This window comes from Egretta garzetta, unplaced genomic scaffold (genome assembly GCF_000687185.1).
Source record: "Egretta garzetta isolate BGI_Z169 unplaced genomic scaffold, ASM68718v1 scaffold139, whole genome shotgun sequence".
NCBI classification, from domain to species: Eukaryota; Metazoa; Chordata; class Aves; order Pelecaniformes; family Ardeidae; genus Egretta; species Egretta garzetta.
This window is the reverse complement of record NW_009260832.1, coordinates 3,421,561-3,436,940: the sequence shown is the minus strand read 5'-3', so window position 1 is coordinate 3,436,940 and position 15,380 is coordinate 3,421,561. Positions and strand designations below refer to the sequence as shown.

General features: G+C 38.7%; 1 protein-coding gene across 1 annotated transcript in view; it reads left to right on the top strand.

Moving 5' to 3' along the window:
- UTRN (utrophin) overlaps window positions 1-15,380 on the top strand; it is a 387,328-nt gene that overhangs the window by 90,691 nt on the left and 281,257 nt on the right. The window contains 8 exon segments of the mRNA XM_009646963.2: window positions 266-367; window positions 3,449-3,556; window positions 4,128-4,307; window positions 5,628-5,797; window positions 8,164-8,287; window positions 10,016-10,103; window positions 12,651-12,886; window positions 13,156-13,336. Coding sequence (XP_009645258.1) covers window positions 266-367; window positions 3,449-3,556; window positions 4,128-4,307; window positions 5,628-5,797; window positions 8,164-8,287; window positions 10,016-10,103; window positions 12,651-12,886; window positions 13,156-13,336 — 1,189 coding nt within the window.

Here is a 15,380-nt window from a genome sequence, read left to right as displayed (position 1 = left end):
AATTCATGCCACTTTGTTCGTTCCTTTTGAAGTCAATCAAATAGCTCATCGACTTCAGCAAGAGCAGAAATAAGGCCATAGGTGAATGCTCTTGAAAGTTTTAACCTCCAGCTTTGTGCAACGCAACAAAAATGATTACTGGCAAGGAGATAGGTATAATGTAGAAAGGGGTTACTGTGAAGTAGAAATTATGCTTTCAAATATCTGATTTTTGAGTTTCCTTGTGAGGCTCGTGAATGTTCATGAGTGTTTCCTGCTTTTGTAGAGGCTTGGGGAGCGGTGGACAGCAGTTTGTCGTTGGACTGAGGAACGACGGGTCAAGTTGCAAGAAATCCAGCTTTTATGGCAGGAGCTGCTGGAAGAGCAGGTTAGTAGCTCTTCAGTTACCCAGCATGACTGACTGATTTGTGGAGGGGAAAAAACAACCAGACGAAAAAAAAAAAACCAACCAAACAAAAAACCAAAACAACAACCCCTGAACCCCTAAGTAGGGCTTAACAGCTCTCAGAAAAAAGCCTTGAAAAACTAGATTTTGTGTTATTGTTTGGGTTCCCAGTGTTTTTCAAGGAGTAGAGTAGCTGTGTAACACAAGAGAAGTATTTTTTGAAGTTTAAGAAAGAAAGTTTGTAACTCCTTAGAAAATAATTTCCAAGGTAGCTTGCCAAATGGCCAAGAAGTGGGAATATCCATGATAGCAAAATTGCAATACATCACTAAGTATTTGGTCATTTGGCAATTACAGAAATTTTCCTAATTAAGATATACGTGCTTCCAACATGGATATATGTACACAATTGTGCAACCAACTAATCAATAGATACGGGTTTCAAAATCAGTAACATAAAGCATTTGGTCAATATAGCAAAGCACGCAGCCTGTCTCATTCTGCTGACTTTAGGCAAGCAGTTGAATAGTGACAAAGATGGCATTGAGGTGTTTTTTCTTGCTTTGATACCGCGCATTGTACGTATGTATTAAATACACTGCTCAAATACAAATTAACTGATAGCATAAAAATACTGTGACACAGCTACATGTGCTAGGTTTGCATGCCTAGTGCTAGAGCTTGTCTTGTGTCTCAGCTTAAAATATTTGATGGCTTTTCCTTTGAAGGTTTAACTTAAATTGTTTTGTTTTCTTAAATGATGCTATTTATCTCTGTAAGCTATTGTTTAAACTCTGCAGTACACACAGATTGTTTAGACATTTGGAAGAAGTAGAACAGTGCTGATATAGCTGTTGCTATCAGTTACAGCCTGATTTCTTTGACAGGGATGTTTTGTCTGCGTTTTTTGTGGTTGCATATGTATTTCTCTCTGAGTCCTCCCATATCCATTTGCAGTATATTGATAAGCTGAATTTGCAGCTCACGTGGCCTTGTCATATATGGACCCAAGGTTCAGATTCTGGTTTATCCAATGCCAAGTATCTATGTATATTTCTTTAAAATACTGCGTTGACATATGTGTATGTACATACAGAATATTGTGTGCTAACATTTTCTGGCAACTCTTGGGCAAGATAAGTCTCTGAGTTGAGAAATAATGATTCCTCAAAAATTCTTATTCTGTATGGCAAGGTACGGACTTCAAGTGCTCTCAGTTTTGATGACGCTATGTGAGCATATTTCTGTCCTCTTCCACCCTTACATTTGTCTGGGGAAAAGTGACTGGTCACTGACTATTACAATGCTGTTAAGAGTGTCATCTTCTGTTGGAGTTGCTTTGCATTCAGCTTTTTTTAATTTGTATGTAATTATGTTGCTCTGTAAAAGCAAAAAAAATTAATCGGTGTTTATTTATGTAGAATGTCAGGTAGCAAGTAATGAGGAAATAGAAGTTTATTTTAGGCGGTCTAGGTCAGCCTATGTTTGCATTCGTTGTTCAACTCTGAACAATGCATTTATTACTAACAGGTTTGAATTACAGTTCTCTGTCCTTAAGAATTATCAAATGACCTAGAAAAATTACAATTTGAAACTAATCAAAAACTTTAATACAAACAATTTGTTAACACAAAAGTAACTAAAACATTAGGTATTATAATTTTCCGTTTCGCCAGACCAGATGGAGAGATGAGTAAGTGATGCATCAGCCTTTTTGTGGCTGCCTAGAAAATTTTTGGAAACCACATTGCCAAGTCAACATAATTCTTACCACTCGGGAAACAAATTCCTCAATCAGTGCCAGATATTTCTTAGCACTGTGATAATTATGTTTCAGTTTTCTAGGGTGAGTTATCTTTGACTGCTGATTTAGCAGAAATTAATTGAATACATTGAAGGGTTTCTAAACCCCTCTTATGCATAAAATATGTTGGCTGGGATGCCAGTGTAATTTTTCCAGCGAATATGTGTGGTGTTACAATTTTGTTTCTCACAGCTTTATGGCATTTCCACCACCATCGTATTTGCTGTGTGTACATTTTGCATATTGGTTTACATTGGCAATGTAAACTGCCTTAACCCTTTGGCCCAAAAGTTGCTGTAGTCAGTTCTGGGACAATGCCAAAAACATACAGTTAGACTGAGGAGGCTAGTGGCTGTTGCAAAGTGTGTTGTTCAAAGAACGAAAAGGTCTGCCTTGGTGTATAATTTTTGTTTATTTATTTAAGATGGAGGAGCAGCAGTGTGCCAGTGGCTATGCAGCTGAGCTTGGTAGAGAGCTGGGTGTTCTTGTCTATGGAGAGGCCTGTGCAGCAGCAGCAATATGTCGCAACATAACGGAAAATTTATAAAATCCTTGCTCACACTTGATGCCAACTGTGGCTGGAGTTTCCATGGGAGTGCTGTGTGACTGAAGAGAAGCGAGACCCAGAACAAGTTTCCTAGAAAAAAGTCGAAAAAGGTTGAGATCCCTGAGTTAGTACTATCCAGGGCAGGCCACTCCAGATTTCAGCAGTTAATGAGACAGTATTTGCTGAAGTTATTTTGCAACTGTTAGTAGGTACAGTAAGCAGGGAGGTGACTAATTAATATCTGAGTCTTTGACTGACTGCCTGGACTAAGAGAACTCTGAATTATCAATGGTGTAGCTTCTGTGAGAAAATGTTTGTAATGGCTGGTTTTGAATCACAGAGGAAGAAGGGTGGAGAATGAAAGAAAGAGTACATACCATTTTTGATATATTTAATTCTAATATAAATGATAAGCCCTACATAAGCTTTATGGTGGATATCTGCTTGCTATACATAACTTCAGGGAGGGTGCACTCTGATATATTGAGAAATGGTTTTGTTGAAATTGTTTTGCTGGAAGGTATTACTTAATTCTCTGACCTGCTATTTTTTTGTCCCCTTTTCTGTACTATTTTTGCTAATGCCAACTGAAATTCCTGAATATAAAGACTGCAGAACTGTGCTTTGAATGAAAAGATCTTAAAGAAGGAATTGTCAATAGCTGTTTGACAAACCTGGTATTTTCTTGTGCTGTTTTTCTTGCGATCTGCAGTGCTTATTAAAAGCTTGGTTAACTGAGAAAGAAGAGGCTTTGAGTAAGGTCCAGACAAGCAACTTCAAAGACCAAACAGACCTGAGTGTGAATGTTCGAAAACTAGCAGTGAGTATTGCTATTCTGCTCCATCCTCTCAAGTCTCATAGACTAAATGACTGGCAAATCACCAGTTTGACCCCAGTAGGAGCTGTGAATACATGATACTTTGGAAGTCAGGATAATATCATCTCCTTGCGAGATTCTTTAACTTGAATTTAAAAAAATGTGTAGAACTTACTCCGTGGCTACTCCAGGTCGGTGTGCCCAACTTTGAAACAGCTGACCTGGGGTTTTGACAGGGTTTGGAGCTTATTGCAGGCCACCAGTCAGCTGTGTGTTCCAAAGTGCGGGTTCATGATTTGTGATTTTTGTTTTGTTTTTTTAATACATTGGTGTAGCTTGTACCTGAACTAATAACATATAACTGTTACTCAAGAGATACCGCTGACTGCTCTAAAAACCATTTCAGGGATGTGCTCTTTTAAAGTGTCTGTTAGTTCTTTGTTATACAAGAAAACTGTTTTGAAACCTATGATACATCTGGCTCAGGTAGTACATTCCTTCCCCTCCCGGAATTAAAAGCTAAGGAGTGGCAGAATACTTGGTATTGTCTTTTAATGTTTTCTTTTAACTTCAGATTTTGAAAGAGGACATGGGTATGAAACGGCAAACACTAGACCAGCTGAATGAGCTAGGTCAGGATGTGGCTCAAATCCTTGGTAATAGCAGAGCATCCAGTAAAATTGATCAGGATCAAGAAGAACTAACTCAGAGGTGGGACAGTTTGGTTCAGAAGCTAGAGGATTACTCTAACCAGGTACTTAACAAGGCTTTACTACTTTTTAGCTGTTTAGATGTCTGTATGTATGCAAACCTCATTGATACTGTCAGCAAAATTGCTCAGGCGAGTTCTTGGCATCAGCCTAGAAAGGTAGGTGAGCGCTCTTTCACGTGGGCTGACTTCATCTGCTGACAAAGCTGTCTGCATGTTTTGGACTTCAAAACCCCAAGTTGTTAACCTGACTAGTACTATTACTCCTTTCTCACACAGATTAAGCTTCATTTTTGTGATGAGTAAAGCAGGCTTGCCATGTATTATCAATCAATGCAAATGCCTTTAAACATTATAAGAGTGCTGGGACTGGATTAAATCTGATATAAAAGAAAACAAAGACAAAACCCCATACCCAGAATAGATAAATAAATGGGAGTCATACAAGCATTTATGCTCTGTGAGTATGATTTCTCATCTGTTGAAAATAGTGTAGTTGTTTGTTTGCTATGTAATGATGATAGCCAAGCTGGATTGTTAAATGTTTATTTTAGTATTTTGAGTGCTTGGTAATGTTTTTAGTTAGGCAGAACTCCCATTGGCTTCTGCGAGAACTTTGTTTGACAGTTTTATGACTCATAGTCCCTTTTCTATGATATTAAAATGTTATTATGGTGAAGATTGTGGCACTGTTTCATGATCTATTTAGCGTATAGTGAATGAGTTATGCAGTCTGAGCAGGGGTCCATTTCAGCCATGTGGCTTTAATTTGTTCTTGTGTTTGAGTCAAAGCACCGGAGAGTGCCAAATCCTGTCTTCATCCTTTCACTCTCCCTAAATATCAAGCACGTATTTAGAACTTACAGGTTGATTCCCACGGGACTTACTTTACAACCCGTTAAAGAGTGTGGAAGGTTTCTATTGACTTAAGTGAGTTTTTAGGTCAAATCCATGGTGTATTAGCTCTTTCTGAGATCTAGGCTTGGTTTTATTGCGGTATAGGTATAAAACATAGAATTCTGTGTTAATAAACCCAAAGGATCTTGGTTCTTTCTGTGAACTAAGCAATTATAAAAGAAAATAGATATAATGCTTATTTTGTTGATTTTAGTTCACTTGGACTGGCATGAAATTCTAGTTGAACTGAGAATTTTGATGCATGGTTCACATCTGTAAAATGAGAATAACGAAGTTTTTCTCTGGAGGTCATCTATGATAAAGGTGCTTTCATGATGGTTAGATGTGGTCATTTGTAGGAGTGAATGAATGGACTTTTATGACTGATGAATAAAAGGAACTAAGCAAAAGCAATTCAGTTTGTGTTAGAAATGGCATTTAACTCTCTTGCTAAATTATTTTGTATAGGTAACTCAAGCTGTAGGAAGCATAGGGATGCCACAGGTTTCACAGAAGATTGCCTTAGAAACAACACCATTGAAGGAAGAGGTAGTGGTTAAACAATCCAGACAGGAGTTGCCCCCACCGCCACCTCCAAAGAAAAGGCAAATTCCAGGGGACAGTGAAGCAAAGAAAAAGTAAGTATATATCACTAGCATTTGCCTTTGCTTACTAGTTACCACATACTCATGTCTCTTGGTCTTGGCTTTTGATTCTTCTTTTAGGCAAGTGAGGAATATCTAAGTTGCTGTTGTGAGGTTGGGTTTGGGGGGTGGGAAGGAAACGCTATGTACAGCCTTGTTTTCAGAGCAGCAGAAAGCCTGCAGCTTCAATTAATTTCAAAGGGAAACAAGGGTGTGTTGTTTCTCAAAAAAAGCAGGTCTTCAGTCCTTTGTACCTCAGTTCTTCTGCTGAAAGATAGAATTAATTATATTTACTTTCTTTTGGAAAAAAATCTTCTCTCCTTTGGTTAAAAAGTGTTGTGAAAGTGCCAAGTATTTTGATTTATTTATTATTTATTTCTAATCTCCATAAAATACATGGGAGAAATGGGAGAAACTGCAGGAAAAAGGCTCAGAAACCTATTCTGTCTCCCTGATATTTAGTAATAAGAACAGTATTACAGTGATGTCTTCTTTCACAAGTATATCTGGAGTGGCTGACTGATTTGCATGTATTGAATCATAGAATGCTTTGGGTTGGAAGGACCTTTAAAGGTCATGTAGTTCCACGTCCCCTACCATGGGCAGGGGCACCTTCCACTAGATCAAAATCTCCATCTAACCTGGCCTTGAACACTGACAGGGATGGGGCATCCACAACTTCTCTGGGCAACCTGTTCCATTGTCTCACCACCCTCACAGTAAACAATTTCTTCCTGATACCTAACTAAATCTACCCTCTTTCAGTTTAAAACCATTACTCCTCATCCTTTCTCTACACTTCCTGATAAAGAGTCCCTCTCCATCTCTCCTGTAGCCCCCCCTTTAAGTACTGGAAGGCTGCTATAAGGTCTCCCTGGAGCTTTCTCTTCTCTAGGCTGAACAGTATGTAATGACACGTGTTACTGTGCCTTTATTAAACAGCATCCCTAAAACTAAAGAGGTAGTTTCAAGATAAATGAAGAAAGTAAATTCTGTATACTCAGAATTTTTCTTTCTGTGCTTGCCTGAGAAAATGCTCGTGTCTTTGAGTGTCACGAGTTTAAACCTTTGACAGGTCATTTAGGGAGAGGATAAAGGGCTGCATCAAGAGTAGGGAGTCGCTGTGTGAGGTGATGTGTGTTCGCACAGTGCAGAAGAGTTGGTCTCTTCATTTTTCTGGAGGAGGAATGGAGGTTTCAAGGGGTGAGGAACCTGCCCAAACTCTCCTGAGGACCCTGGTCACATCCTCTGAGCCCTCATGTAAGGGTGCTGTGTGCATGTGGGTGACCCAGGGCAGTAAGGCAGTTGGCAGCCCATCCGTCCCTTCTCTCTGTGTGTCTCCTGAGTTGTGGAAACTATTTTAGACTTTGAAAGCAAAAGTGATTTAATCTGTTATCTTTTTTTTTTTTTCCTGGAGTTCAAACTGTATTAAGGACAGACTCAGTTAAAACAGGTTAAACTTTCTGATGCTTTTGCCTGGTCCCAGTTACCTAAGTCGAAACCAACAAATGACCAGTAACTAGAATTTTGCAGGTTTTCCCATGAAAACTTTGAGTGAATTAACAGTGACTTCTGCATTTGTTGGCAGGCTGTTATTCCATGTTAGGATTTACAATGTGTTAAGTAGTGTAATTGTAATATGGCCTGACTTGTGTTCGTATAGTACACCTATCCTTATCTCAAGTTCTATATAGTATTGGTTAATTTGGGAGTTGGTGGGGTGGTTTTTCTTTTGTTTTTGTTGGTTTTTTGGTGGTGGTGGGTTGTAGTTTAGAGGCTTTAGGCATAAGAAAGTTATGTTATTATAGGCATGTCCAACTGTAACCAAAAATATTAAGCTATAAGCTAATCTTTAGTCAGCTAAGCGTTCAAAAAGGTTTGTCCACTGTCACTGCCATGAGTGCTTAAGCTGCTAGCTTTCTCTTCAGACTAGTCTTGCAGACTTCTATGAAATCCAGAACTGTAATTCTTATTTGTCTTGTTTCTGAGGTTTAGTTTCTTACTTCCAAAATACTCAGAGATATCTTTTTGCGACATATTAAGAGAAGCAGCAGTAGTTTGCGTGAAGATGTGTATAAAAACATTAAGAAATAAATTGCACCATGCATTCTGAATTTCCCCCCAAAGGCTAATACTATGGACATAATTTTTACTATGGCAGGTTTTTGAAGTCTGCATCTGTCTTGCTGCCTGTAAGTAGTAATATGAGAAACATGAATCTTGTGTACAGCCTTGCTGTTTTGAGATTGAGTAATGTGCTGAGCTTTAAGGCTTCTGATTTTTAAGACAGAGTGACTGAATAGGAAAAAATGACCAAAAAAAAAAAAAAAATAATAAAATGGTCTAACCTTTTAAACCAGGTTTGAGGCTGAAAGCGCTGAGCTCTTGAACTGGATTTCAAAATCAAAATCTGCCATTCAGGCCACAGACATCAAAGAGTACAAGATGATGAGAGAGACTTCAAACATGAAAGAAAAGTTGAAGGTAAAATGGGGAGACAGAGAGTGTTCAGTGAATGGTGTATTTTGTCTCTAAGCTGGCTGTCAGATGGAGGTGTGGGCTGATCCTCATGCTTTGTGGGGATTAAGTCCTTTAGTTAAATAGTTTCAGAACTGGACATACATGGAAATCTCTGACCAGCTGGACACAAACTTTTACTGGTGTTGGGTTGCACAATCCACAGGAAATTTTAAAAACAAGTAGGACTGATGTCTCCTTTGGAGTTCTGATAAATGTCTGTCTTCAGGATTAGTATCTGTTCCACTAAGCAGCATATTTTGGCTTCATGTTTCACAGTTGGAGATGGACTTGATTGACACCTCTTATAATTTTGACAGAGATGGGCCAGTGGGCTGCTCCGAGACCCCTTGAATCGTGCTGTGACACTGACACACTGTACCACCCAGGGTCCAAAGTGGTCTGTTGTTACAATGTTTGGTCATATTGCTCTATTAATTTTGGAGAAAACCTGATAGTTACAACTCATGTACAGTATTACTGACCTGAAAGACAGGATACATAATTTTACAGGATCCTGTGGGAGTAATGAAATAACGATTTTATCTTCTATTCCTTCTGTTTCAGGAATGTGTTCTTGTCTTTTTTGGTCTTTGAGCATGCCTTGTTAATGAAGGCTTAGTGGAGCTTTAGCAGGACCTGAACCTGCTTTTGAAAGCAAGGACAATATCTATAAGAAGACTTCTCAGTGCTGTGATGCAAAATGGTGCCAGTAGGAATGTTTGGAATGGCAGCACTGTTAGAAATAAAAACCAAATAAACCCTCCCAGTAGTTTATTTATAGGTCTTTATGAATGTTTGTAGCCCTTTATAAAATAGGCTCCAAGATGAACACCAGGTTCCCATGAGAAGCAGTGTTTTTAAATGGTTGGGCTATAAGTGGGTAGGACAATATTTGTTCTTCCCAGCTGTGCAAATAAATGCATGCTTCTTCTAGATTTACTATAGCAAGTCTAAACCAGAGTAATGACCTTGGATATTAGTTTCAAAAAGATTTTAATTTGGAGAAACTTTGTTGTAATCTCAGAGGATATTGAAGTTGTGGCCCCGTGGCCAATGTACTCATCTTTCCTCTGTGGATGTATTCTACCTCTTGACTCACACAGGAACGTTCACCAATATGTATGACTTAAGGGAGGAACTTGTTCCTCTAAAAATCTTGGTAGTCACATAAGATTACACTCACCATTTCTTTATGAAGGTGAGTGAAGCACTACAGTTTATGAGAGATTACTAGTATGCTCTAGTTCTTGGTAGCTGGGCTTCTAGGGAACAGGCGGTTGTTCCCTTCTACTGGTAATCTCAGCAGAGACTGCAGAGGCAAAGGGACTATTCGAAAAAGGCCTTTTCTCCATTGATTCACAATCAAATAATGACAATTTTTGATCACAAGTGACTTGTTTTAGCTGGTGTCCCAGTATCTCATTTCACATAGCAAAATCGTCAACCTTTTAACTGTATTTTATTCCTGGTGGTTTTGTACTAGTCTTTTGCTTGCCTGGTACCTGTGAGAGCCAAATCCTTTTGCATTTGTTTTCTGAAAAAACAGTACTAACATGCATCTTAAAAGGTGTTGTATCGAAGAAAAATGGAATGTGTTTTGGGTAATAGTGGGAATGCGTGTTACCTGGGGGCGGGGGAAGTCAAGAAAAATTACCTTCTTGAAACTGTATTCTTTTGGGGTTCACTTTGTAGGTGATTGAAAAAGAAAGGGTTGAAAAAAGCCAAAAGTTAGATCAACTGAAACGAAGTGGACATACTCTTTTGGATCAAATGGGAAAGGGTAAGCAACTTGAAGGTTTTTCTGGTTTGTGATTTAATCAGATGAGTCGCTCAGAAATAATACTGAAATATGCTATCTCCAGCTAAGCATCGCAGTATATTCCTTCCATCTCCTCCATTTTCTTTCCTTCAGAGACACTGGCCATTGTCACTGTTACTAGTTATTGATAGGTGTTTTGTCTCTATTAAAGGTTATAGAAAAACAGTATTAATATTCTCTGTTTAACATGTGTGTGTTCATTTGCAATCTTTTAAGGGTTATTTTTATTGAAATAGAAATGATATCCTAAAATGGTAGTAACATGCTTTTGGGGAAGATGGCTGGTTAAAATTTCCACACAATTTAAAATTCAAGTATAAAATTTTAAAATGTAAGAAAGAATGCCTTGAAGTGGAAATCTTGAAACCAAATTTAGGCTTGATAAATGTGTGTATATATCTATTTGTAGTTTTTTCTATTTCTGTAAAAACTGTCAGTATGTTTTGATGATACAGTCACAATTTATGGCTCAAAGGCAAGAGAGAAGACTGTATGCTTGAGAAAATGATTGATTGTCAATTAAAACACTTATCCCTGGAGACTTATAATTAACATCAGTGAAAGTTGAATCTTTAAGCCTTGCTTGCCAAAATCTTGTTTCATAATATGACAAAACTCTATCAGTGAAATGTGACTTTCTCCATAAAAGAGCTGTTCATATCATCCAGAAACAGTCCTTTAGATCTGTTATGTGCTTGGCTTCTGGTGAAGTTGCTACAACTGGTAGCATTCAGGCAGGTGAAAGAATGGTATCACTGTCCTGCGTACTGACCAGCATCCCTTCTGGAAAACACTGATTTCCACTGCATTTCCCAACAGTCACGTTTTTTTTCCACCCAGCCTCTCTGCCTGGATGCCTCAGTCTGCTAAGCATCTCTGATCCTCTCCTCCTTGCCTACTACAGCTGAAGCTTTTTACAGTGGGTGCCATTGCTCTGAAGCTGATGGCTGGAAGCCACTGATTTGACCTGGAGTTTGGGTTATAAAAATTTGTAGTTGTTCCTTGTCTTCCAACCTGGATCTCTCTCCCTCCCTCCCCTCTCTCTTTTTATAAACCCCTCCATCTGTGATAGGTCATGGCAATGAAACCAGTATCTGTTGATCACAATGAGAAATGCATAGTTCAAAAACTGGTTTGTATCAGCAAAAAATAAGATACAGAAATTGCTTCCTAATTCTTTGCCATCTTAAAGTTTGGGATCTATAGAAAATAACCAATCTACGGCCCCTGGCTTTGTTAGGGTCTGCTAGTATGTTTTGTCCAGCTCGGAATGACAGCCCTTCTCTCCGAAACCTGGCCTAGCTACACCTGTGTAGAATAGCGCACAGCACTGGCATGCATGTGTATACATCCATTTCTATCTTGGGGTGCATACAGGCCGTGGAGACTGATCGTTGTGTGCATGCTCCTCTTATGTGGCTGGTTGCAGCTGCTGTGCTTCTGTATTGTAGATGTGCCAAGTGTAGGGGCAGTGTGTGAAGCACAGGGAGGATCTATGGAGCAGAACCTTCAAGTGCCCTTGTAGAAGCTGGCTGGCTTCCCTAGACCAGAGCACTCTGCTCCACTTATGCTAAAGCGGTGCAGCCAACAGATCCCTGCATGTGAATCTCCTCCTTATACCCTGATCTAAAGGACAGGACTGTTATGTTCAAATGACCCAAATATGCCTTATAAAAAGATGGTGGTACCTGGAAAGAGAATCTGCATCAGATACTTGCAATGGCAAGAGTGTACTGTTGAATGCACGTTGCACTGAAATTTCTTCATATATAGCGAAATAGTCGGTTACTTCTGGCACTTGAGGAAATAAAAGAACAAGAAATGGGTGGGAGGTCTGTTCACTTCGCTGCCGCATCCTCGAGCAATGCATTGATTTTTCAAAGAGATGGTGTAGCAAGTGTTTCAGGTAGTCACTGTGGGTGGGAAATAACCTCGTGTTCTGTTGTGTTCCTTTTGTAGCTATTTGTGTTACCTAGTTATTATTCGTGTCTGCATGCAATGTGGCATTGTTAGCTCTTGCTCGCTTTCTGTCCCAGGCAGACAGGATTTCCATCTACCTTTTCAATGAATTCACTTCTGCCTTCCAACTTGCTGCTTCCCCTGTTCTTTGTGGAGTCTAGAATCATTTAAAAAAAACCTGAATTAACTGGAAGCCTACTTAAATGAAGCTTATTTTGCTAAAATCTACATACTAACATTTAGACATGAATCATGATGGTGAAGAGAGTCATGATAGTTGAGAGTCAGCTCATAATTATAAATTCAATCATTATCACAGGGAAAGAATGGAAGTAGAATATCTCACTCTTCATTTTTATATTAATGTGGAAATAAAAAGCTGAAACACTGATAGTAATAAGTACAGTTTTATGGATAGTGGACTTGGAATGAAAGCATTTTGCATGTTAATGCAAATGTGCACCTGCATCTGAAGAGAGGAAAGGTTAGATACCTGTTAGTCAAAATGTGTTGCAGTTAGTCTAACAATAACTTATATAATCTTTTTAGAGGGACTTTCTACAGTGGATATAAAAAGTGTGATGGAGAAAATATTGTCAGGGTGGAAAGATATGGTTCAACATCTGGAAGAAGTGGCCAGAAAGATAAAGTACCAGGATGATATAAATGCTTATTTTAAGGAAATGAGTGAGCTTGAGAAGACTGTAATTGAGAAGGATGGGTGGCTTAAAAATGACGCTTCTTCAGCATCCCAGCCCGCAGCAGTCCTGAAAGACTTAAGTCAGGTAAGTCTGGCAAAACTTGTTAACTTTGATCGGAAGCTGTTAGGAGCACAGAATACCCCAGAGCAGCTTATCCTAGTCAGTAATAAGGCAACTCAAAATTCCTGAGGCATCCAGGGTGCCAGATTTGACTAGAAGATTTTGGTACCTGTGTCACAGGAGTACTTTAACGTTGTTGCCCTAGTAATGTGGAGGAGCTGTGCTGCAGTAGCTTACTAAAAATCGTTGTGTTAACAAGGCAAGTGTGAGGTTTTGGTTTTGATCTTTCACAGCGGGAGTTAACTCATCTTGTAAGCTTGAGTCCGCGGCTAGAACACCTGAAAGCCACCTGCAAGGCACTCACTTCTCAGCCCATGCCTCCAAACTTCATTCAGGAGAGCTTGAATGGTTTTCTCGATCACTTCAAGCTGACCCATCAGAAACTAGAGGAATGTCACCAGCAGCTGAAGAAAGGTAAATATATATAATCTTGTGGGGGTTTTTTGTTGGTGTTTTTGGTTTTGGTTTTTTTTTAACATAAGCACTGCTGATACTTGTGTTCTGACTTTTTTGTTGTTGTTGTTTTGAGCTGATTGAAAACTCACTGAATTCTGGTAGCTTTCCTACTGATTCTGGGAGGCTTTAGAATCAGGCTGACAAAATCTTTTTATTCACCTGAAAGAATATTTGTATGACCTCCTCTGTGCACGCTACAAAGTATGTAATTCCGTGGTGTTAAGAGTGATTATGCAAGGATGTAACATTCCTGAAACTGCATTTAAGGAATTAGCAAAATATATTTAAGGTGGATAATATAGTTTGAAAAGCTGTGTGTCTCTGGCACTTACAGAAATAAATAGTAATACTAGAAATGAAAAATGGAAGATTAAGAGAACCTTGTAAAATCAAAGTGCGCATGTGAAATTTATTCTTCTTCATAGCTTTGAGCACATTAGTCATACATAATTCCTTTTGGAAATTTCATCTTTGAAGTGATTTGGAATCTGGCTTTCTTTTCAGGCGCTTTCTACTTGGGTTTTTGTTGCGTTAAAAATTTCATTATGATCATTCAAACCCGTCATGCTGGCTTCTAAAGGATTTTAAATGTAGTGCACAAAATATGTAGTGCTGTTAATATTTTATGGCTGAATAGCAAGAGCACAGACCTATAAGGAGATTCTTTTTCCTTAGTTTTCATTTCACTTGAGGAATTCAAGAAAGCGTTTTGCTAATGGCCCCAAATGGAAGAGCATTAACACTTTATCCTGTGTGTAATAAAAATAGGCTCAATTACCAAACTGTTAGGCCATCTATATGTGTTGCACAAGGCCTGCGTGCTTTGATTATATCCTTGCAGAAAACTGTATGAATAACCTATCTGTCTGCCACGCTCAAATTACAGGGTATGCTTTCATTCTTACTGTGAGGAATGATTATTTTATGATTGTTCTGAGTTCATGTACTTTTGAATAATTTTATTGGTATTGTGTATTTTGGTAATTATTACATGAAGTGACAAAAATACTCCTTATTTTTTCAGGCCACACGTCACTTGAGGTGTTATTAATATATCTGAACTAGTCATTACTTGGTAAAAAACACCTTATATATCATAATATGTTAAATCTGTAATTGTGTAAATTTTTGAATGATAATTTCTCTGCTAAAGAACAGAGGGAAATGTCAGTTCAGTGTTTCAGTTGCTTATTTACAGCGCAATTTTAATTGCTGTAAGGTAAAAAAAACTTCCAAAGCCATAGCATGGGGAGAAAAAACTGCTGGTGGCACTTGTGCATTTGTGAACTTGGCAGGTTTTGACTGACAGAAGTCCAGTTCCTTTCATGGCCCTTTTATGAGCCTTTGAGAATTCCCTCATGGAGTGGTACTCAGTCTCATCTCTGCAGGCATTTTTGACTAAATCTTGTGGGAATTAAGACTACATTTTTTTTTTTTTTGTCAATGAGAGGATATTTTAACTATTTTCTTCTCCTTCAGGGTTTGCTGTAGTTTCGTGACTGTGCACCTATTTGCTTTTTTACTGAATTTCCCCACCCTGGAATGGATCCTGTCTTTTTGAGAAGAGGGAGCTAGATAACTCTGATTCTCTGTAGAAATGTTCACTCATTCCTTAGTTATAAATGATGTGACAGTTCTGACAGTAAGCTGTTGAAAAGCTACCTGGTGAGTCAGAACAAGGCTTAGATTAATTTTCACTTGTGGCAGTGATGAAACTGCTTAGGAATACAAGGCCGGAGAATGTGCATACCACAGTATGGGTCTTGCAACCAAAATCCCGTTTGCTGCAGTTTTCTAAATCTGATGTTTCCATGCTGAAATGCCAGAGTGAGGTGCTGCCTCCTGCCTGGGATTCCACAGAGGACTGGCTTGAGATACAGTTAAAGATTGCAAGCAGATACTCCATCCAAACTATAATTCTCTTTTCAGTCTTCCCCGATAGCCTGTTGCCAGATCAGGGACACTAAAAGCTGCTATTTTTATATATTTGTGTGTGTATATA